The 24,305-nt window shown below is 42.7% G+C and overlaps 1 protein-coding gene across 1 annotated transcript in view; it reads left to right on the top strand.

The window, feature by feature from the left end:
* The window catches only part of ADSL (adenylosuccinate lyase), a 700,044-nt gene that overhangs the window by 110,305 nt on the left and 565,434 nt on the right, over window positions 1–24,305 (top strand). The window contains exons 3-4 of the mRNA XM_073592652.1: window positions 9,991–10,035; window positions 10,129–10,208. Coding sequence (XP_073448753.1) covers window positions 9,991–10,035; window positions 10,129–10,208 — 125 coding nt within the window. The remainder of the gene's footprint in view (window positions 1–9,990; window positions 10,036–10,128; window positions 10,209–24,305) is intronic.

Here is a 24,305-nt window from a genome sequence, read left to right as displayed (position 1 = left end):
AGGGAAGTTAGGAAATGTGTAAGCTGCTGCATTCGCCATGGATCCAGTGGCGGACGAAACATCGACTGCATTTCCAACCTGCTCTTCAGCCTAGATGCCTCAAGAAAATCCCCTAAGCGGAGTTTACCCTGGCGCATGATTTGCTTAAAATGGCTATCTGTATAACGGGGAATAATGGGTTCCCCAGAACTGGATGGAGCCGAGGGATTTCTCCATCAAATTTTGAAAAAACATGGCTCTGTTGGATTACTTTTAAGGTTGCCCCTATCAGAGGATGACATCTTAAAGTTCCCAAAGTTTGTGGCCGCAGCCATGGCAAGCAACGGAGTGGGATCTCCGTGCATGATTGTTCGATCGTTACCCAGATTTTTTGTCCCTCGACTCTGCACCAGGCGAGTACCCTAGCAAGATGTGCTGCTTTATAATATCTAATCGGATTTGGAAGGGCCATGCCTCCTCTGGCCTTTGGCATAACCAAAAAGTTGAACGATAGACGAGGATGCTTTTTTGCCCAGATAAATTTAATAAAAGAGCTACGTAAAGACTTCAGAAAGGACTCTGGAATCTATATTGGCAAGGTCTGGAAGAGGTATAGTAATCTTGGTAGGATATTCAGTTTGAGTATGGCGTTCCTACCCATCCATGTATAAGGACCTTTTTAATCCATCTTTCCAGGTCAGATGAAAATTCTCGTAATAATGGTGGGAAATTTGCTTGAAAGACTTTGTCTTTTGAGGAGGTCAGTTTGACTCCTAGGTATGTCAAGAATGAAGCTACCCATGGAAAGGAAAATGACGATTGAATAGCCTTTATGCGTACTTTTGATAGTGTGATGTTTAATATTTCCGATTTTTGAGTGTTAATTTTAAAGTTAGAGATTAAACTATAGCGGTCAAATTCATTTATAAGATTTGATGGCGTAGTTTCTGGTGAGGAAATGAAAAACCAGTATGTCGTCTGCATAAGCTGCAGTTTTATGCTCCATTTTATCGATCAAACAGCCTTGAATATCAGTATTTTGCCAAACATGGTGCAAAAATGGTTCAAAAGTTAGTATAAAAATCATCGGGGATAGAGGGCATCCCTGCCTAGTTCCGTTACTCATGATAAAGTATGGGGAGGTCACCTCGTTAATTCTTACTGCTGCAGATGGAGCAGAATATATAGCCTCTATCCATTTGCCAAATGCTTTCCCAACTCCAATATGGGACGTCTCCTTCAGAAATATCCAATCCACCCTGTCAAAAGCTTTTTCAGCATCAGAAGATAAGAGACATAGCGGTATTTTAGGAGAATGAGCCAGATGGATAATATCTAAGGCTCTAATAGTATTGTCTTTCGCTTCTTTGGTAGGCATAAAGCCTATCTGATCATGGTGGATGACATTCTGAAGGAGAGGTTGTAACCTTGTTGCTAATATCCTTGTAAAGATTTTTAGATCAACGTTGAATAATTAAATTGGTCTATAGTTCTTACATTGGGCCTAGTCCTTGCCCTCCTTGGGAATAACCACAATATGTGCCCTGAGAGTATCGATCGGTAAAGGTCGGTCTTCTAGGAGGGAATTAAATGCTTTAATAAATCTCAGGCCCAGTGTGGATGCGAATGCCTTGCAGTAAACTACTGTATATCCATCGGGACCAGGAGCCTTATGTGGCTTTAGTGTACTGATTGCATGCATATATTCGTGATTGATATCGGAGCATTTAGTGCCTCAGACTCAACATCGGAAAAGGATGGTAGGCCTGAAGAGGCTTAATATTCTCAAATTAGTTGTTGCTTTTGTGCTAACTGGTCTGGTGAGATATTTATCTGTAGATTATATAGTGACTGATAGTATTCTCAAAAGACCTCCGCAATTTTACTAGATTCAAAAATACGGTTCCCTCCAGAGTCTATGTGTGGGACATAGTTTCTCCGTGAGTTTTCCATAAGTGAAAGGGCCAAGAGTTTGCCTGATTTGTTCCCTTGTTCGTAATGTGCATTTCTAGCTCTCAGTATCTGCATACTGGTCTCTTATTTCATCAGGGAAGATAGTTTTTCCTGCTGTAGCCTGAGGTCCAGTGCTACAGTTTGTGAAAGTGATTTTTTTATGCTTGGTCTCTGTCCGCTACCAATTTTAGTTGATCCTGAAACAGTTTTTGATTTCTTTTGCGTGCTTCCGTTGCTTTTTTAATCAGTATACCTCGCATAACGCATTTTATGCGTTTCACAAATGGTAAATGGAGAGATTTCTTCTGACTTGTTTTCATTAAAGATTCTGGTCAAATCGCTAGTAAGATCCTTTCGGGGTTGACCTTCCTGTAGCAACGAGTCATTAAGTTTCCATGTCCAAGGTCTGTTAGCCTTCTTAGTCAGCTGGAGATCTAGAGACACCGGAGAGTGGTCTGACAGTGTTTGTATCCCAATAGTCGAGTTGATCACAGCTGGTAGTAACGATTGCGATACTAATAGATACTCGAGAATCGACTAACTATTGTGTGGCGCCGAGTAAAAAGTATAGTCGTGCTCAGCTGGATGCTGAACTCTCTAGACATCTAAAAGTCGCATAGATTGTATAGCTTTTTTTTATAAGTCTTAAAAATTGATAGGATAAATGTGTAGCGGATTTAGAAACGTCCAGGAGGGGATCAAGGGCCACATTGAGGTCTCCACCCAGTATTAATCCACCCTCCATAAAGACCTGTAAGTTATTAAGAATTTCATTCAGACATCTCAGCTGAGCCTGATTAGGTAAATAAATACACGCCAAAGTAACGCGGCGGCCAGCTAGGTCGCCCTTAAGGAAAAGGTAGCGTCCTTCCGGGTCGCTCATCTGATCGACGTAGGACCATGAAACCGTCCCCGAAAGCAAGATACCCCCCTCGTTTTAGTGTATCTTTTATCTTTAAATTTAGGTATCTTCCCAGATTGAAAGTGAGTTTCTTGTATAAATGCCACTTGTGTACGCATACACCAGAGTTCATGTAGGACCGTTGTGCGCTTTTCTGGTATATTCAAACCATTGGCATTCAAGGAAAGACAACGCACATTGGTCATAGTGAGGCCTGAGATCTATCTCCTATGTTTTATCGGGGTGGGTGCAGGAAGATGTGGGGACGGAGAGAGAGCGAGAGCGAAAAAAAAACCAAACCCTTCCCACAAAAAATAAATATTCAACAAACTACTAATAAGGCTCTAGTTGAGCCTACGCACCCCTGTAGACTGCTCCCAGAATAATCCAGGAGGGGTTAGCACTGGGAGGCAAAGTACCTAATGTAGAAAGATCCGGTAAAATCTGTATAGTTACTCCTTCATAATCGATAGTACCCAAAGACCATGCCTTACGGATAATCTCTTCTTTGATAATATAGAAGTGCACTCTACATAGGGTGTCTGCGGTCTGCCATCTGTCAAAGGGGCCATACCCTGTGTCCGATGAACTCTGTCCAGCTCAATGTCCGCTGTCGGCTCCCTCCCTAAAATTTTGTTTAATATGGCAATAACCGTAGGGCGAAGATTTTTAGCAATTATGGACTCAGGTATTCCACGGATTTTAAGGTTATTTCTTCTACTCCTATTTTCTAAATTGTCCTGTTGGAGTCACATAGTATGTAAAAGATGTGATTGTGCTGTTAACTTGGCTTCCAGGATTTCTATTTTTTGCTCAGCTGCAGTCTGGGTTTGTTCAATGGAATCCACCCTAGAGGTCAGGCTGTGCAGTGACTCTTTGATCTCCTTGAACTCGTCTCTAAGTACTTACTGTAGCGTGGCAGTCATGCGGTCCATATCTGCCTTGGTAGAAAGTGTGGATAAAAAAGCGTTTGTACTATGTTCAACCGGCATAGACAGCACAGTTGGGACAGCAGATCTAGCAGGTCCAGCTGTACCAATTGCACCAATTGTACCAGTTGTCTCAGTTCTTTAAAAACTGTTGGTGTAGTCCCCCAAGCACAATATGCAGATTGCTGAATGAACTGGTATGGAGACTGATTTTCCTGACCTGAAGATCCATCAAGTATTAGCCCTGTCTGCATATTGGTATCTGTATTCATAAGTGTAATATTATTAGACCTGTTAACTCCCTTAGTGACACTTCTGTCTGCCTTATGTGCTAGTTGGTGTACAGGTGGGATTTTTTTTTTTTGATTAGACCCAGCAGTAAACACCCCAGCGAGCTCACCTGTCTGGATCTCCTGTGCTTGATAGCAGGTAGTCTGTATGAAGATCTGTGAGCCCAGGTCTGGTATCCCCACGTCCCCGGCTCCGGCCAAAGAATGCGGGCCCCAAGAAACTACATTAAACAATCCAGAAGGCTGCAGCACCCCCTTTCCGTCCCCCTTGGTGGTCGGCACCAGACCGCGGAGTTCAAATTTGCTCAACGGCTCTCGTGGCTCTCGGCTATCTATGAAACTTGACCCCTGGTGAGACTCAAGGGGCTTTGAGGGCAGCCCGGGCAGTACCAGAGCCACGGGTATCACAGGGCTTTGGGATACAGAGCCTGCCAGCGGTCGCACAGGGTAGAAACCAGTGAGCAGAGCACTTTGTGTGACAGGACCTGTGCCAAACGCCTTCCTGGCTGCTCGAGAGCCCCTTGGCATCTCCCGTTGCAGCGGACGGAGGTGTAGAGAGATCGTTCCAAAAGAAAAACGGGGTGAGAGAGAAAAAAAAAAATATACAGCAAATTTACAACACTGGTTAGCAGACAGTGAGTGTACGTTCATATTTTTTTAACCTTTTCAAACACTGTGGCCACAGATGGTGTTAAGCCTGAGGCACTTTTTGAAAGTGGCGCTGTTTTCTTGTAATCAGAATGCTGAACTGGATGATGTGTTTTCAGGTGGTGTATCAAACCTGTTGTTAAAAAAATTCTTTGGCACTGTACCCACTCTTGAAATAACAGTAAGCGCATGAATTTTATACTGTATACTACAGAATAGCTCAAAAAAAAAATATATAGCTTGCAATTTGCAATCTATTCCATTCAATTTCAAATCATATTTAATCACTCAGTTCAATTATATAATTTATTTTTTTTTTTTTGCTACAAGTCAGATCAGATGTACTGCAGTGCAGACACACAGTCATTTTAAATAGTCAGTACTAGTACTATAATAAAATAATCAAGAAATAAAATTACTAGTTTGTTTCTGTCAGTTTAAGAAGGCAAAAGCAGCAATCCTCACCGGCGAATAGGAATGGTAGCCATCCAGGAGTGACAGTGCCCACACTCATACTTTAGTATGCTATGTGCAGCCCTATATGAAGCTGTCTCTCGGGTCCCAGCAGCATCTCACAAGCACGAGGAGCGTCCGTGGGGAAGGTGCCAGCGTCTCAGCAGGGAAAGTGCTTACGAGTGTGGCGTTGCGGCGTCTTAACCGCTAGGAACGTGCATGCTGCCCACACAACAAGCAACGTCACCCACTGGTTCTGCCGCCTCTACTGCGCATGCGCGATTTTCGGTGCCAGTATCCGCAAGAATTCTTTCAGCTTTTTGCCGAAAGGACCATGTTTCAGTGGCCGAAATTTCGGTGCATCCCTAGAACACATTTAGACCTTTTTGTCCTTGCAATACCCTCATATATTTGTGATACCATCCACTTGCTGTGCCCCTGGCTACGCTAACCTGTACCTGGGGGAATGGGAATGAGGCATCTTCAGTGATGAGGCTCTCTATGTACCTGTGCTATGTTATGTGGCACAGGTACATAGATGACATCTTTGTCATATGGGATGGACCACAGCACCTTCTGGACGAATGTCTGATGGCACTAAATGTGAATAAATTCAATCTCAAATTCACGATGTGCCACCAACATTTCCAGGATTACTTTCCTGGATGTCGAGATTTTCAAAAATATGAACATGCCGTCCTGTAAATTATTCAGTAAGTCCACTGCAGGTAACACTGTTCTACACTCGTCCAGCTTTCACCCCAGACCACTTGTGAATTCTATTCCTTGCGGACAATATTTACGCATCAAACGCAACTGCTCCAATCCTGGGGACTTTAAACATGAGGCTAATAACCTCAAGAGACGCCTAATTGAACGAGAGTACAGTCACAAGTGCCTCAAAAAGGCATTCAACCGAGCAGATGCCAGTGATAGATATGTTCTATTGGCCCCCAAGAGAAAACGGGTCTCTGAGGGCCATAGAATTATCACCACATATTCAAATGATCATGTCATACTGACATCTCCTAACCTCCGATCCAACAGTAGGACCTTTTGTACCCCCAGCCCCCACAGTCACATACAGACGGGCCAAGTCTGTGGGTGACTTGTTGGTTAGAAATGAATTCCGAGGTTCCAATCGAGGTAATCCCTGTAAAACAGTGGGGACTTTCCCATGCGGATCCTGCACTTATTGCAAGTACATGGATTCTAAAAAGACCATACACCTACCCAATGGTATGCGTTTTTTTTTCCCCAAACGCTACTCAAATTGTCAAACTGCAGGGGTAGTCTACCTTATACGGTGTAATTGCAACTGCTTCTAAGTAGGAAAGACTATTCAAAAGCTATGGCAGAGATTGTATCGACACATAAAAGCAATGCAAACCGGTAATCTTGACTCTCCACTAGGAAGACACGTTGCGCAAACACATAGTGGGAATTGCCCAAAGATATCGGTCCTAGTTTTGTACCGCCTACATCCTAGCCCCCCGTGGGGGATTTTTCAACAAATATCTTTTGCAACGTGAGCTTAAATGGATATGCAACCTCAATGCCACCCAACCACCTGGCTTGAATGAGGCTTTTAATCTAAAGCCCTTTTTACCAGGGCTGTGCCACCGGGGGTTTTGACAAAGATCTTTAGGAAAAACCTCTTTGCCATCTTTTGCTGCGATTCTATAATATATCATCTCTCTGATCTGCTCTTTCATAAGGATCCATGATGTGCTTCCATACAATCTGGTTGGCTAGTGATAGTCCGTGCATCTTATCGTTTACTTTATTACTATTTTATGTATGTCATTTTTTCAATCTAGATTGCACTGAACATCTTTTTGCTTATCAAGACTGCTATGATTTATATTTCATCTGTCCATCAATCCATATCGCCTGTATTGTTCATCATCATTTGCATATGCATAGCTTCTGTGTCTTCAATCGTGTTCTTGTGTTCATTTTCTCTTTCTCTTTTTTGTTTTTTCAACACCCTTATTGAATGACACTAAGGTGTAAAGATGATGACCTCATACCTCATTCTTCTGCTTAATCGCTTATATCTAAACTCGGTTACTAAGTCTCTTTAACACATAAGTGTTGGCTGGAATATCAAAAACGGGTACATCCCACTGGGCTGTGGCTCATCGGAGCACCCCGGCACACGGGGGCCTCCAGGCTTCTCCTCCTAGTCTGGAGGCAATATCCCCTTGGGCCGTAGCACTGAATGCAGGGCATTCAGTTGTCCTGCACATGCGCACTAGCTTTCTGCCAGTAGTTGCCGCCCTCTGTCGGCGGCCCTGTCGACCCCTGACATCACCGTGTATTTCACGCAGTGACGCCAGGCACCGCTTCAGCCGAGGGACCGCCTACTTCGGACTTCTATTGCTCGGCAATCAGGCTGCAGGTAGGGTAAACACCACCTAGCTGGGCCTCGCTCGGGTCACCTGTCAGCCCCCTAATGCAGGTACATAGCATTGTTAGGCTAATTATTTTAGCCACCCCCACCCTGTCTTCCATATATATCTGGCATTTTGCAACTAATCATTTTGCTGCAAAGCCAGGATATCTGCTCTATCCCAGACATTTTGAGAGTATTTGTTGTTTAAGGTAGGAGATGATTTCTGACAGCTGTCTTTTCATCCCTTTGCTCATACTTCTTTACCCTGCATACCATTTCACTGGGGCTATGTAGTACATTCTTATGTTGCAGGGGGGGGTGTCCACCACTACCTTTTTTTTTTTTTTTTGTTTGTGCTCCCTATTTAATACTGAATCTATGCACACCTGTAGGCTTTCCTTGCATACTATGCCGCCCACTTCCTATGCACCTCTATTGTCTGAAGTCCCCTTTACTTTTGGTCCGAGACACTCATGGACATTGCTGGACAGAGATGGGGCTCAGGTAAGTATTATGGGGGCTGAGGGAGGGCTGCTGCACACAGAATGCATTAAGGTAAAAAACCTTTTGACTTTACAACCCCTTTAACTGACCAGATCAACATCCCAGGAGTTTAATTGACTTGATGCCATACTCTGGTTAAAAAGTGTACCTGTGATGTAAAAAAAAAATGAGACAAAGATCAATCATTTCAGAACTTTTTCCACTTTTTTTAATGTGACCTATAAACTGTACAACTCAGTTGAACAACAGACTGAAATCTTTTAGGTTGAGGGAAGTAAGCATAAAATGGTTGCATAAGTGAGCAAACCCTTAACTAATACTTTGAAGCACCTTTTGAGTTTTTTACAGCGCTCAGTTTTTTTGGGAATGAGTCTATCAGCATGGCACATCTTGACTTGGCAATATTTGCCCACTCTTTGCAAAAACACTCAAAATCTGTCAGATTGTGAGGGCATCTCCTGTGCACAGCCCTCTTCAGATCACCCCACAGATTTTCAATCAGATTCAGGTCTGGGCTCTGGCTGGGCCATTCCAAAACTTTCATCATCTGGTGAAGCCGCTCCTTTGTTGATTTGGATATATGCTTTGGGTCTTTGTCATGCTGAAATATGAAGTTCCTCTTCATGTTCAGCTTTTTAGCAAGAGCCTGAAGGTTTTGTTCCAATATTGACTGGTATTTGGAACTGTTCATAATTCCCTCTACCTTAAATAGGGCCCCTGTTAAAGCTGAGGAAAAACGGCCCCAAAGCATGATGTTGCCACCACCATGCTTCACTGTGGGTATGGTGTTCTTTTGGTGATGTGCAATGTTGTTTTTGCGCCAAATATATCTTTTAGAATTATGGCCAAAAAGTTCAACCTTGGTTTCATCAGACCATAACATATTTTCAATTTTCCCACATGCTTTTGGGAGACTTCAGATGTGTTTTTGCAAAATTTAGCCGGCTTTTTTTTTTGCTTCGCAAGAAAAGGCTTCTGTCTTGCCAATCTACCCCATAGCCCAGACCTATGAAGAATACGGGAGATTGTTGTCAGATGTACCACACAGCCACTATTTGCCAGATATTCCTGCAGCTCCTTTAATGTTGCTGTAGGCCTCTTGGCAGCCTCCCTGACCAGTTTTCTTCTTGTCTTTTCATCAGTTTTGGAGGGACGTCCAGTTCTTGGTAATGTCACTATTGTGCCATATTTTCTCCACTTGATGACTGTCTATACTGTGTTCAATGGTATAGCTAATGCCTTAGGAAATTCTTTTCTACCCTTCTCCTGACTGATACCTTTTTAAGAATGAGATCCCTCTGATGCTTTGGAAGCTCTCTGCGGACCATGGCTTTTGCTGTAGGATGCGACTAAGAACATGTCAGGAAAGACCTACTAGAACAGCTTAACTTGGTATTTGGGGTTAATCAGAGATACTTGAAATGATGGCAGGTGTGTACTGACTCCTGTTTGAATGTGATTGCTTAATTCTGAACACTGTTACATACCCAGTTATAAGATGGTATAACCTCCCCCCCCCCTAAAAGATTTCAGTTTGTTGTTCAACTGAGTTGTACAGTTTATAGGTCACATTGAAGAGGTGGAAAAAGTTCTGAAATGATTTGATCTTTGTCTCACTTATTTACATTACAGAAACCTGACATTTTTAAATCCTGTGTGTGTGTACATACATACCGTGCTCCATGAGGACAAAAGTTTTCACCTTCATTCGTATGTTTATTTTTTTGAGTTACAAGTTCTCCATGTGTGCTTGCCATGTAAGCAGGAGGTGAAAACTTTTGTCCCCATGGATGACTATTTAACCCATATGGACTCTTTTAGGAACTGTTTAAATTCTATCCTATGCTTGCAATGAATGCAAGTCTATCAGTATACTCAGGCTCTTAAGTGCTCAAATGCTTATAGGACTTTTGACTGGTTTTCCTTCTCTTGTAGGATCTTATTGTTCTGCGTGATGGATTTGATTTAATTCTTCCAAAGGTGAGCATTTCAGTTCAGTGTACTGAAAATGAAATAAGCCCATACATTACTTTTTTTTTTTTTTTTAATGGCATGTTTTGTTCCTGGTAACAGCTTGCACGGGTAATTAGCCGCTTGGCAGACTTTGCAGAAAGATATGCCGATCTTCCAACACTAGGATTCACCCACTACCAGTAAGTAAATCAATAAAGATGTAATAAGTGATATGTTGAGTTGTTTTCAGGTATAATAAATGTGCTTAAAGGATAACTCCACTTTCATGGGGGGAAAAAATCCCCCCAAAAAAGAAACATATACAATTGCGATAACATTCAGTTACAATATGACTTGTATTAAAACTTCCCTTTCCTTTTCAATCTGCAGTGCTGTAATTTTCTGTAAAATGCGTGGCAATATGGCTTCCTGGGGGTATTCTGTACGCAGATGGTGTACAGCACGCCCCCAGATATGTCTGCCATATTTATTGTGTAGCGCTACCCCCCATAGGAGCTGCTTAAGTATATTTTGGTTCCGTCCTCTGCCTCTAAACCCCAATAACAGTCTCTGCCCCTCTTGGCACACCTGGCAATAGTGTAAGTGCAATGACCAATGAGAAACACACACCTTATGATAAAACACAGAAATTGTCTTTTACTGCAATATTTCTGTGGAAAAGTAACAGTACATATCTTCAAGTAATCAACTGGAGAGCAAAAACTGAGATTAAGGGCACTATAGCTCAGTACTGTATTCAGGCTGCTATCAGGGGATTCCCAACCAGTGAAAAACTCCCAAGAGCAGAGGCACTCTTAAATGGCAATCACAATATGACACTTTTTATATCGGATTGGTTACCTCTACTCAAATTTGGCTCCAAGTCCAGGCATAGGAGAGCAGAAGACTGACCCTTTTTATGTCAGGCCTCTCCCTTCTGACTCCTGACACCACAGGCTCAACTACAAATACTGTAATCAAATCTATATTTAATGGCTTAGCTTCCCACATAAACTGTCTCACAAACCCACTGCATATACAGAGTATGTGTATGCGTGCCCATATGGCACTAGTAACTTCAGTCCTTTTGATTAAGGATGAGGCTTTGTATCTTTAGCTAGCCACTTTCGGGGCACTTAAACTCCTAAAAAGCAGGGCCAAAAACAACTGGCCTGGATTAGTAAAGAATGCAGGATCTTCCTCAGCAAGATGCAATGGTGTCTGTATACAGTGTCTCTGTATCTGAATGAACTTGCGTCCTGTGGCACTACAAGTGTCAGCAAGGTGACTAAGAGCAATGATATCTGTATACAGTGTCCATACAACTCTACCTGTGTGCAGTGTCCCTGTTTCCTGCAAATGGGCAAAAGCCCACTAAATCCTGCAGTCAGGCCAAACGAACATCCTGGAAATGGGCAGGCTCTTCTGGTGACCCGACTGGTCACCTCTCGCTGGAACGCTTCGCTGTAGGTGCACCTGGATGTGCACCTGGGATCCCCCTCTATCAGGCTGGATGTCCCAGGCGGGCTGTGAATGCCCCAAATCATGCGGTGGACTGACCAGGCAGCACCTCTCCTCTAGGTCTAGTCTTTTCTCTTGTCTCGTGGTGTCTGAGAGATCTCCTCAGATCAGCAAGATGGAGTCTCTAGTTCCTTTTTCCCCAGAGCAGGCTAGCTCTTATAGTTCTGTCTCCATAGAAAGCTATGGGGCTGTTTTAGATGGGGACTACATATCCCAGAATCCTTTGAAGCTGCTGCTTGTTAAAGTCCTTCTGATTTGCTCCTGTAATTTCTCCTGTCATTGGCTCTCCTTCTCTTGCCAATAGGCACACAGGAGGGTGCAGAGTGAGCAGCTGTGTGTGTGTGTGTGTGTGTGTGTGTCTGTCTCTGTCTCCCAACAGAAGAGGAGAGGAAATTTCCACTGCTGCACTGGCAGGCACTTTCTCCCTCACAGAAGAATCTCAGGCAGCTTGGCCAGGCCGCGGGATATGCAGGGCACCTGCTACAATTGCATTTCATTTTGGAATTAATCTTTAAAGCGGAGTTCCACCTATATAAGAGTAAGCAGCTACAAAAAGTGTAGCTGCTGACTTTTATTAATCGGACACTTACCTGTCCCATGGTCCAGCAATGCAATAGAAAAAGGAAGTTCCCCTAAATGGACTTTACTGACACTTGCTAAAAAATATATTTACGTAATAAGTATGTGTAGCAAAGTATAAGGAATAAAAAGATTTTTTTATTGAGGCATAACATAGATTAAAAACATAACATCTCATAGATTCAACAGAGCATATTACAGAATCAAAAAGTATGATATTATTAACAAGCAGTAAATTATGCAAGGGCTCTTTCTCACACCCAACGCGTTTCAGAATACAGTGTTTTTGTCCTTCTTCAGGGATGTAGCAGAAAAGAGCAATTTGTCTAAAATAATTAGAATATAGAATGAGTGAATTATCACAGCATGTATATGTGGATATGTATTTATCCAATTGTGGTTAGAACATGGATCACTCACTTATAATATGCTTAGTTGGGTTACTTTAAAAGTCCAAAATTGGAGTGGCATTGGGCATTGTTGCTGGTACAGTTGTTGTCACTAGAACATCATAATTAGTACTGAATGATATCAATTGGTGATGGTCCCATTTACTGGGGCATGGTATCTCGCCTATCCCCGTCCCTCCTGGATGCGTGCAGGCCTGAGCAACTACTGAGGCAAAAGAGAAGGGAACCCCTAGAAGTAAAACAATATAAGGGAGTGATTATTTGGGAACAAAAATCAGACATAGGTCTAAGATATACATAATATCACATAAAAGAAAATAATGTTTGGTATTCTGTGGCTGTCGTGTGTCCACAGGGGGTGAAGTATGCGTGGTACATATATAGTTAAATATGTATGTATATGTTTACAATGAATATATATCCGCATAGGAAATATCAGTGGAAGAAACGTAAATGATTGGGAATGTTATGTAGTTATTTCTAGTTCTGATTGTAATATGTAGTATATATGTGATGCTGGAATACCACAAAGTAATAGATATTACCAGTATTCATATAGGTAAATGCATCAAAGTCCTTTTTAATGATGGTGGATCCTGGTGTTCTGTGGCATAAACGATGGCCTACGTGTATTTACTTATAGTACTCGTGTCAATAGGATGGCAAGTACCGTGACAAGACTATAGCTTGCCACCAAAGCTGCAGCTTTAAAAAAATGTACAGAGAGAGGTGCCATAGGTAAAAGGTTGTGCATCTTATATAGACAGGCCATGGACACTACATAGTGATGTATATATAACAATCATGTATGCGGATAGGAGTTTCAGAGCAGGGTTGTTGCAGAGCCAACAGGGAGAGGCTTGCTTAAAAGTTGTTTCAGTGAAAATGGACAAGCCATATTGCATGATATAAGAAAATTTCCTTACCTATTTAGCTCAAGTTTCAAAAATGCCAGCCGCGCATCCCAGCATCAAGCGCGCACAACGCCTTAGCTGGGAATGAGAGGATCTGGCATTTTATGTCAGTGAACTCCCAATCAGCTGGCGCAAGTAATTGCGCTCAGCTGATCTGGGTAGTTCTAGATCGGGGAAGCCTCGTGAACGCCCCCTGAGTCGTGGATGCGGGCGCCGCCCCTACTGCGCACGCTCGAGCGCACTTACGTTGGAGCGGCGTCACGCAAACCTGATCCACCGACACGGAATGCCGCACCGGCAGACTGCGCATGTCCGCTGGAGCAGCAATATGGAGGTCATGGGCGATGATGTTAGTCGTCCAGCTGACCTCCTGTAGCGCCGCCCAGATGACGTATCTGGGCGGCTTTCTGTGCCGGGCAATCGCTCTGGCTGTCCGCACTGGGGAGAGACCTGGCGAGGGAGAGGAAACAATTAGTACTTTAGAAAGGGGTAGTACTTAAGTATGGTATATATTAGAATAAAGACAACAACACTAATGGAAGTTTAAAGAACATATATACTGACATGTATATTTAAACAAGCAAATATATCTACGTTTTCAGGACTGGTTGTTAGAACAGGGAAATCAAATTACAGTATAATGCAAACAGATGATCACCTGGTATACAGTTTGTCAACCTGGAAGAACAGTGTCTGTTATGAACCCTGTTATACCAGGAAGTAAGAAGTAAAAAGTAATGTGAGATAGAAGACTAATGGTAAAAAGACATCAATACAAAACATCAAAATAGGTTTGTACCAACAATATAGTGGAATGGATTTACTTGAACAGACTCAGTAGTTTTAAAAAAAATTCAGATGCATGTAAGGTAACTATTACAGATTAGTTATGATTTTCAATACCTGGAACAGTACTAAACATACTGATGCAAGGTGTCATTATATACACATGTATATTGTGTATGGCATACATAGTATGCAAGGTCTGGGTATAACTATATAGTGCACAGCACTACTCACGTTTTATATATATATTTATTTTGCATATTACTAATAAACTGTTTGTTTAGGTTTTTGGACAACTACATATATATGAAAAATAAAATTAGGATTTCAAATGGATATAATGTATTTTAGCCAATAGGATGGATGAGTCTCGTAATCCACAACGAGTACAAGAAGAAAAAAAAATATTATGGATGGTTATATATGATCAGCATAGTATATTCTATAGTCGGTACCTTTAATACAGGCCCAAACTGATGCAGACATGTGTGTCATATATAAGGACAGCTTTAGGAGTTTAGAATGTGTGTGTGTGTGTGTGTGTGTGTGTGTGTGTGTGTGTGTGTGTACATATATATACATCAAGCATTATATTTAATATTTATTTGTGCATCACATTTGATTATTTTCATTCGAAGATTTATTGGTACTGAATACAAAGGAAGAAAACTGGATCTCCCCATTATTGAGAATATGATGGATTGGAATTCAAACCAAAAAGTTCCAGAATTTTTATGAGGGGGCGCTATTTATTTCTCCATTCCACAAGAGCAAAAGCCTTCGAGGAATGGTTTGAAGCAAACGGCCTCGTTTAGGCCTGGGGGCAACGTGGCCTTTAATAAATAGATCCATCTTAGTTCTCTTTGAAGGAGAATTTTGTTCCAGTCGCCCCCCCCTAGGGCTAGGGTGTATCCGATCTAATATCAGGAATTTAATCCTTGGGAAGTTCCCTCCATGTACTAATGAGACATGGCGGCCTAGGGAGAGGTCAGGATCACATGTTTGCATAGACAGTATGTGTCTGTAGGCTCTTCTCCAAAACTCTAGCTTTGTTTTGCCTACATAAAAGCAACCGCAGGTACACTGGAGCAGATAAACAACTCCAGTGGTCCTGCAGTTGGCAAAGTGTTTTGGGTAGAATTTCTTGCCATTCGGAAGGGTAGGATTTTTTTGTGTAAGCATATATCTGCAATAGCGACAAGATCCACAGGCAAAGGTGCCCTTGTACTTGCAGTGTGTTCTTGTTCCTTCATTTTTGAATTCGCTATTTACTATTCTGTCACTAATGGGAGTGACTCTCCTGAATGTGAATTGTGGTTTCTCTGGTACTAGGTGACCCAGGGATGGGTCGAGGGTCAGCATGTGCCAATATTTTTGGACAATTTTTCTAATTTGACAATGTTGATTATATGTTGTGATGATACGTAGTTGGTTAGTATTTTTCTGTGTACGGGGTTGAAAAAGTGTGTTTCTAGGTTTCTGTGATACTTTCTTAAAGGCTCTTTTTAAGGTTTTATGAGTATAGCCTCGTGCTAATAGTCGATCTCGTAGCAAGCCTGCTTCTCTTATGAACATATCGTTATCTGTACAGTTACGCTTAATTCTAAGATACTGCAAATATGGTATCGAATTAATAAGAGGTTGAGGGTGAAAGCTAGTTGCATGGAGTATTGTTTCCTGCGGTGGTTTTTCTAAATAATTTACTACCTAGTTTCCCTTGTTCGTTTTTGTATATCTCTATGTCCAAAAATGTTATCCGATTTTTGTCAGAGGACATAGTGAATGTTAAATTGAAGTTGTTTCTATTCATTCTTGATAGACACTGCTCGAGTACATCCAAAGGTCCATCCCAGATGACAAGAATGTCATCTATGTAGCGATACCATCTCAAGATATGGGTGGTGTATTAGGTAAGGCTTTCATCAGAAAGGAATGTTTTCTCCCACTCCCCCAGGTACAGGTTGGCGTATGATGGGGCACAGCAAGTCCCCATCGCTACCCCCTGCACCTGGAGGTAGTGGGAGCCATTGAAAGTGAAACGTGGGTAAGAATGTACTTGAGCAAGGTGACAATAAATTCATTGTACGTAGGATCAGTATCCAAGTTTTGCTGAAGGATGTGTCGAATGGCTGCTAGTCCACGATCATGTGGGATCGAACTGTAGAGCGTTTCTACATCAATTGTTACTAGATAGTCTTGGTCTGGCACATATAGTTGATCCAGAATTTGTAGAAGATGACTTGTGTCTCTTACATATGATGTCAGAGAGACCACAAAGGATCTTAAATATTCATCTACTACTTTGCTTGCATTGTCACTAATTGAACCGATGCCTGAAATAATTGGCCTACCTGGTGGATCTTTAAGATTTTTGTGTATTTTTGGGAGTATGTAGAACGTAGGGGTTCTGGGGAAATTGTTTCTAATAAAGGTCCCAGTAGATTTGTTAATGGTGTTATTTAGATAGGCGGAGTCTATCAGCATGTAGAATTCCTTGTTGTATTTTTCTATGATAGTTGCTGGCATACAACGATACCAATTTAAGTTATTCAAGATTTTTTTGCAAATATTTATGTAGTGTTCATTATTTAGAACAACCACATTGCCGCCCTTGTCTGATTTTGTAGTGATTTTGGTATTGGCGGCTAACGAGTTTAGTGCATCTAATTCCCCTGGGCTTAAATTGGAAGGTCCTCTTTGTCTGTATTTTTAATTTTTCAAGGTCATTATTTACTAATTTTAGAAAGGCTGCCGCATTCGAGCATGTACTTGGTGGTGGACAGAAATCAGATTTTTTCTTTAGTTTGGACATGATTGGAGTAGTAGGGTTAACCGAATCTAGTTCTTCTATAGACTGTAAAATTCGGGGAAGGTCTATTGAATCAATAAGGTCAGTTGTATCACTCTCTTCAAGGAGGGTGATTCATTGATCCAAGGCTTGATTTTCTTGAGGGGTATAGTTTGTTCTCATGTTTTGTTTCTGATAGAGTTTCTTGAGGATTAATTTATGGATAAATAACTGAAGGTCTTTATAGAGTTCAAATTTGTCTAGATTGTGATTGGGGCAAAAATTTTGTCCTTTTTTGAGGACTGAAAGTTCATCTCTCGATAGAGGATGTGAAGATAAATTAATTATACTAAGATCTGTGTTCAAGTGTGTTAAAGTTTCTTGGTGAATGTTTAAAGTGTTAGTTGAGTGTAGGTGTTGAGGTTGGGTGGAGCTGGTTTGATTCCAGCTACAACTTGGTCTAAAAAAGATGCATGTGTCAGGTCCTGTGTGGTGTGTGTATCTTGACTGATGGACAGTGTGCTTTCCTGTGATATACAGTGGGACGTGGAAAAATTAGTGGGTTTATCAGAGAGTGCAGAGCTGGCGTGTAAGGATTTAGGTGTCTTTTCTGAAATTTGTTTTTTAGATTTATGGTGTGGTATTGAATCGCTTTGGAATTGACGTTTGGTCCCTACTGTAGGCTTGGATTTAAAGCTCGTAGAAGGCGTATTATGGGATGGAGGTCTATTGGAATTAGAATTCTGTATCGTATTAATATTTCTAGTGATGGTTTTGTTTTGATTCCATTTATATGCTTTTCCAGCCTCAAATGCGTTTTTGTCTCTAAGAAATTTTTGACCTTTTTTAATGAGGATATCTTTATTGAAGGATTCTAAATGGATCTTTAATTTTTTCTCTTTATTGATAGCTGATTTATGTGTTTTAAATTGCTGTAGGCATTCACATATTTTAATAATTTCCATATCCAACATTTTGGTTCTCTTGGTGTATTCCTCAACTAACACTTCCATAAGACTTTGTGCGCATGTTCTAAGTATATTTTCCTTTCGGATGCCATAAGGCCAAAAAGTGAATGGTAATTTCTGTTAGTCCAATATAAGGATAGATGAATTATATAAATCTGTCCTAGAGGTAAGGACAGGTTATTAAAAATTATTATAATAATTTGAAAGGGTTTTCAGTTATATTGGCCTCCTACAGTTGCTAAATCGTGCGGGGAGTGGTATTTTCTACCAAAACTTAATAGTCAATATGGGGTAATTTGCTTCCCTAGGTAGAGAGAGGCTGTGCCACATCCAAATACATATATAATAGAAAAAGGAAGTTCCCCTAAATGGACTTTACTGGCACTTGCTAAAAAATATACTGTATTTATTGGCGTATAACACTCACTTTTTCACCATGAAAATCGGGTGCAAATAGCGTGTGCGTGTTATACGCCAATACTTCAATTTTAGCTGCCTCTGAGGGGACAGGGAGGGGGGCGGGATGAGTGCCGTCAGATTACATACAGTGAGAATCTCCTGTTTATTTGGCGGCCTCTGTAATAGAAAGTCCCGTCTCCTGGGCCGCCATTGGACCACTGTTCTGTCTATCATAGGAGATTCTCACTGTATGTAATCTGTCGGCTCTTGTCCCGCCCCCTCCCTGTCCCCTCTAGGCTGCAGATGGGCATCGATCAGGCTGCACTGATGGCAGTGGTGAGGCTGCTGCACTGATGGCAGTGGTGAGGCTGCTGCATTGATGGCAGTGGTGAGGCTGCTGCATTGATGGCAGTGGTGAGGCTGCTGCATTGATGGCAGTGGTGAGGCTGCTGCATTGATGGCAATGGCGAGGCTGCTACATTGATGGCAATGGTGAGGCTGCATTGATGACACTTGTGAGGCTGCAGATGGGCATTGATCAGGCTGCATTGATGGCAATGGTGAGGCTGCAGATGGGCACTGACCTTTATTTTGCTTCAAAGTTCCTTATTAAAAATTTTAGTTTTTTTCCTGAAACTTCCCTCTTAAAATGAATGTGCGTGTTATACGCCTGTGCGTGTTATACGCCGATAAATATGGTAGTTACCTAATAAGTATGTGTAGCAAATTATAAGGAATAAAAAGATTTTTTATTTAGGCATAACATAGATTAAAAACATAATATCTCATAGATTCAACAGAGCATATTACAGAATCAAAAAGTATGGTATTATTAACAAGCAGTAAATTATGCAAGGGCTCTTTCTCACACCCAAAGCGTTTTGGAATAAACAGTGTTTTTGTCCTTCTTCAGGGATGTAGCAGAAAAGAGCAAAAATGGTCCAGCAATGCGGGCGTAAGAAGCCCTGCTCCTCTCCCCCTCCTCTCTGCGGCGCCGGCATTGTCACTGTGGGCGCCCGGCTGTGGCTTCACAACCGGGCACGCACTGCGCATGCACGACCTGTGCTGCGCACTGTTACTGGCTGGGCTTTCATCTGGGACCTGTGACGCTTGCCAGATGATTGCAGAGAGGGAGGGGGTAGAGGTGAACTTGCCCCGGGAGGAAGTGGAAGCTGTATCCGGTCCCCCCCCCCCCCCCCCAAAAAAAATAACATGCCAAATGTGGCATGTTAGGGGGTCACCTGCACTTAAAGGGGAAGTTCCATTTTTGGGTGGTACTCCGCTTTAATATTATATTTTTACTTATATGTTACTCGTATCTTAATTATACTGTACAGGACACAGGCAGAGTATTCATATACCATAAGATTTATATTCGTGTGAATCCCCTTCAGGTGATTGGACACTGGCAAAACGTTTGAGGACACGCACCCTGGGTGCACACAGAAAATCACATTATGGTGTCCTGCAAGGTTTGCACACTTTACCGAATTCCCCTGGTGGGGGAGCCCTCCACTAACCAACATAACAAAAATACAAAATGGATGAGGGCTCTAACCCCACCCCTGTACTCAAATAATGTATAGTCCCAGACCTTCTCACTCCCTATATTTATATTTTATATTATTTTTACTGCTAATAAATTTGCATATATCAATATCTCAATGTGGAAAAGAGAGAAGAAAAAGGAATATGGATATTCATGTATGACTACTTCCGTCCGTATAAAAGTAATTCTTTATTACAAACTAATAAAAATATACACATAAACTACATAGATCATAAGACCTATTAAACCCATATCCCATCCATCCTGCTCCTATATATGGCTAACTAGTGTCTAAATATGACAACTTTGAAGACAGATAATGTTCTTTTTGGGGGTTTATTGCACTTAACCCACCTCACACAGATATATGTAAATTACAGTCCTGATCACACATTTATAATACACCTGGTCCAGAGGAGGTCAGATAGGCAAATGTCTCTCCTGCTGAGATTTGCCCTCCCCCACAAGAATATCAGTTCAGCAAATTGTAGAGGAAATATTATTATTCACGAGTTACAATGCTTTACAATGTATAGGGGGATAACACAATTACAGTACAGTTCAATACAAAAGGTACAGGAGGGCCCTGCTCGTAGAGCTTACATTCTAAAGGGAGGGGGTGGTGGCACAAAAGGTAATAGCTGCAGAGAATGATTTGATGGGGGTGGCTCGGGGACAGTTGTTAGGTGGGTGTGGGATAGGCTTCCCTGAATAAATGAGTTTTCATGGATCTCCTAAAGGTGGGTAGGGTAGGGGCTGATCGGATATACTGGAGCAGGGAGTTCCAGAGGATGGGAGAGGCTCTGGAGAAGTCCTGTAGGCGAGCATGGGAGGTGGTAACAAGGGAGCTAGAGAGCAGGAGGTCCTGGGAGGAGCTGAGGGGACGATTTGGGCGATATCTGAAGAGAAGGTTGGTTATGTAGATGGGGGCGATGTTGTGAATGGCCTTGTAGGTTATGGTTAGCATTTTGAATTTTACGCGGTGGGGTAGGGGAAGCCAGTGAAGGGATTGGCAGAGAGCAGCAGTCATGGATCGGTTAGTAGTGAGGTGTATTAGTCTAGCAGCAGAATTCATAATAGACTGAAGGGGGGATAGCCTGCTTAAGGGTAGGTCATTAAGGAGAGAGTTGCAGTAGTCAAGGCAGGAAATAATCAAGGAGTGAATAAGTTGCTTTGTGGTGTCATTAGTCAGGAAGGGTCGAATTCTGGAGATGTTGCGGAGGTTAAGGTGGCAGGATTTAGCCAGTGATTGGATGTGGGGGCTGAAGGAGAGGTCAAAGTCAAGGATTACACCCAGCACCCTGGCATGTGTGGAGGGACAAATGGTTGTGTTGATATTAATGGTGAAGTCAAAGGGGGTGGCTGTGAAGGAGGAAATATAATAAGCTCAGTTTTAGAAAGAGTGAGTTTGGGAGGATGCCGACGCGACACGTCAGAGCGTGGGGAGGGGCCTGCCGACGGCGCTGGTGTGTGGGAGCTGAGGCGGGATGGTCGGACCGAGCGGCGAGGACGTAGTGCAGGGTGAGAGCCTGCAGAGGGTTTGACAGAGGAAGCCACGGGACAGACCACCTCACTCTGTGTCACTTCAGAGCTACTGCAGCTGCTGAGAGAAGCTGGAGGCTAACGATCCCTCCGTGTGGGAAGCTTGTCCCTGTGTAGCTGGGAGAACGTCTCTCTCTCCTTGTGAAATCCCCCCCCCGCAGCCCTTCTCAGCCATCCGGAGCTGATATTGGCCCGAGAAAAGACAAGTGAAGATAAGAGGAATGGAGGAAGAGGGGGTAAACAGCCTATGCCTTAGGTGAACCTGGACGCCCTGACAGGGAGTAATTATCCGCTGAGCACAGCAGCCTGCAGATAACAAGTTTTCTTCCTAGAACAGCATGGAAGGAACATAAGATAATGACTCATCTCAAGGTATGAAAATTAACCCTCTCTTACCTCAAAGAACTGCAGTATTATGCTTTTGAAAGTTATTAAGTCTATTTAAAGCTATTTAAAGACTCCACAAGAGACTGCCTCAGATAAATGATCCCCACTGACTGTTTGGTACATTGGCATGGCACACTGAATTTTATTTTATTTTATTTTTTTTTCCCTGAGTGTTTATCTGCCTCTCTACCTGTGGTAGGCAAGTTAAAAGAGACTGGGATGAACTTTGTGATGGAAACTCACTAATCATTCCTAAATATTACACTCGCTAGCGTTCTTTGATAGCTCCTTGAAAAAGATCATACTACCACAACAGCGGTGCCCCCCCGGTTTATAGGGGACCTAGGGGGAAAACCTGCCACTCGAGCCCCCCTGGTTAAAACGCAAGTCGCAGTGCTGGCTAAATAAAGAGGTGGGGGTATAAGATAAAGGAGGTAATATGAGAGGTAGATCACAAAACAGCTGAACCCAAGACCCCAAGAGAAAGCCTAAACTCTAGCACAATACAGAAATATCTTAAAGACGTTAGCACAAAGAGCCCAGGACTGGATAAGAAACAAACAGGGACAAAAGAGAAAAAGAAAGAACTGGTGAAACAAAAGGGGGAAACGGGGGAGAATATCAGGGACGACCCGGAACAGCTCAGAGTGCTTGAACGCAGTATGATGGAGGAGCAGGGAAATTTTGCGTTAATACCCACAAAGCCAGAAATGCTTGAAATGTTTTCCAACATTTTTTCCAACATGTACGTACTGACATGGGCCACCTGCTGCACAGAGACGAGGAGGCAGAAGAAGCATCAGGAATTCAGGCTAAAGAAATGTTAGATTTTTAAGTCGCAGATGAAGATGCAGAGCGATTATTGCACCCTGTTATACAAAGTTGAAGAGCAGGAAAATCAGAGCCGTCGCCAAAATCTGCGGATTAGATCTTTACCTGAACAAATGAATGAAGATCTGACGATCAAGATGAAAAAAATCTTTAACCCAATCCTGGGTAGAAGGGAGGAAGAGGTACTAAAGATCGACAGAGTGCATAGAATCAGCCCCTAAATTTGAGGAAGGAGGTACCTAGAGATGTAATCATTAAATTCCACTCATATGAAGAAAAAGAAAAGATCTGGAGGGGTCTTCGGGGGGCCTACTCAGTATGTTTTGAGAATACGGAATTACAAATTTTTTCTGATCTATCAGCAGGGACTCAGGCGTGGAGAAGACAGTTAAGACCGTTGCTTGATCAATTAAGAAAGTCCAACATAAAGTACAGTTGGGGATTTCCCTCTTCCCTAGGAGTTATGAAAGAAGGAAGATCGATTAGACTGAGGCCCCTGGAAAATCTACAGGACTTCTGTGAAAAGTTGGGCATTCCAGTTCCGGACATCCCTAGCTAAAGGAAATGGGGACTCCTATTTTTTTAGACTACAGAGGAGAATGTTTCGGACTGGGGGGTTTATTGGTATAGGGCTTGTATCTCTCTCAGTTCTTAAGTAATAATCAATATGGCTTGGAGAGGTGGGGGGGGACTAACACTGGTAAAATGTGATGCAGGTGTGGGGCGTTACGGGGTAGGACGATGTGTGGTTCGGAATGCCCGCCCCGGCCCCTTTCCCCTTTCCCCCCCACCGCCCCGCTTGTTGTGCTGTGGGGGGGCCCTGGTTGCCGCTGGTAGAGCCGCACCTGGGGTATGGAAGCACGTGGCACGGGATCAGCTGAGATCCACGTTGGGCGCAGGGCCGGACTTAGGCCGGGGAGGGTGGGAGGTGACTGGGGGGGGGGCTGTTGGGGGGGTAGGCTGGTATCCTGCTGGGATGTGAACAAATTTCCTTAGTAAAGTTGGTAGTGGTAGGTAGACAAAACCCCCCCAATAGATCGAAAAAAAATTATGGAGTTTTTTTTCTTATAATGTGAAGGGCCTGAATTCCACGGTGAAGAGGCACAAAGTGTTAAAAGAGTTGCATCATTATAGAGCGAATGTGGTATTCCTCCAGGAGACTCACCTTGCCCTGGATAGAAATATTGGGTTATACTCCTCTGCTCTACTGGTCTGGTATTATAGTGATTCTCCCATAAGGAGAGCTAAGGGGGTTGCAATTGGGTTCTCAAGGTCGGTTAATTTCACCCTGATTAACAGATTAGCGGACCCGGAGGGACGTTTTCTGTTTCTGAAGGGTAAGCTGGGCGGTAAAGTAATGACTCTAGCTAATGTGTATTGCCCGAACAAAAACCAGACTGTATTCTTGAAGCAGGTGTTGGACAATTTGATGGAGTTCAAAACAGGGGAGGTAGTTCTGGCAGGAGACTTTTTAATTTTTGTCTTAATCCTGTTCTGGATAGTACGTCCCGGGCACAGGGGACAAGCGGGGTTCATAAAAAGAAAATTGGGCGTAAGCTGCACCAATGCCACATTATGGATGTGTGGAGAGTGCAACATGCAAAGGTAAATGACTACACCTTC

This window comes from Aquarana catesbeiana, linkage group LG07 (genome assembly GCF_042186555.1).
Source record: "Aquarana catesbeiana isolate 2022-GZ linkage group LG07, ASM4218655v1, whole genome shotgun sequence".
NCBI lineage: Eukaryota > Metazoa > Chordata > Amphibia > Anura > Ranidae > Aquarana > Aquarana catesbeiana.
This window is presented reverse-complemented; position numbering and strand designations above follow the sequence as displayed.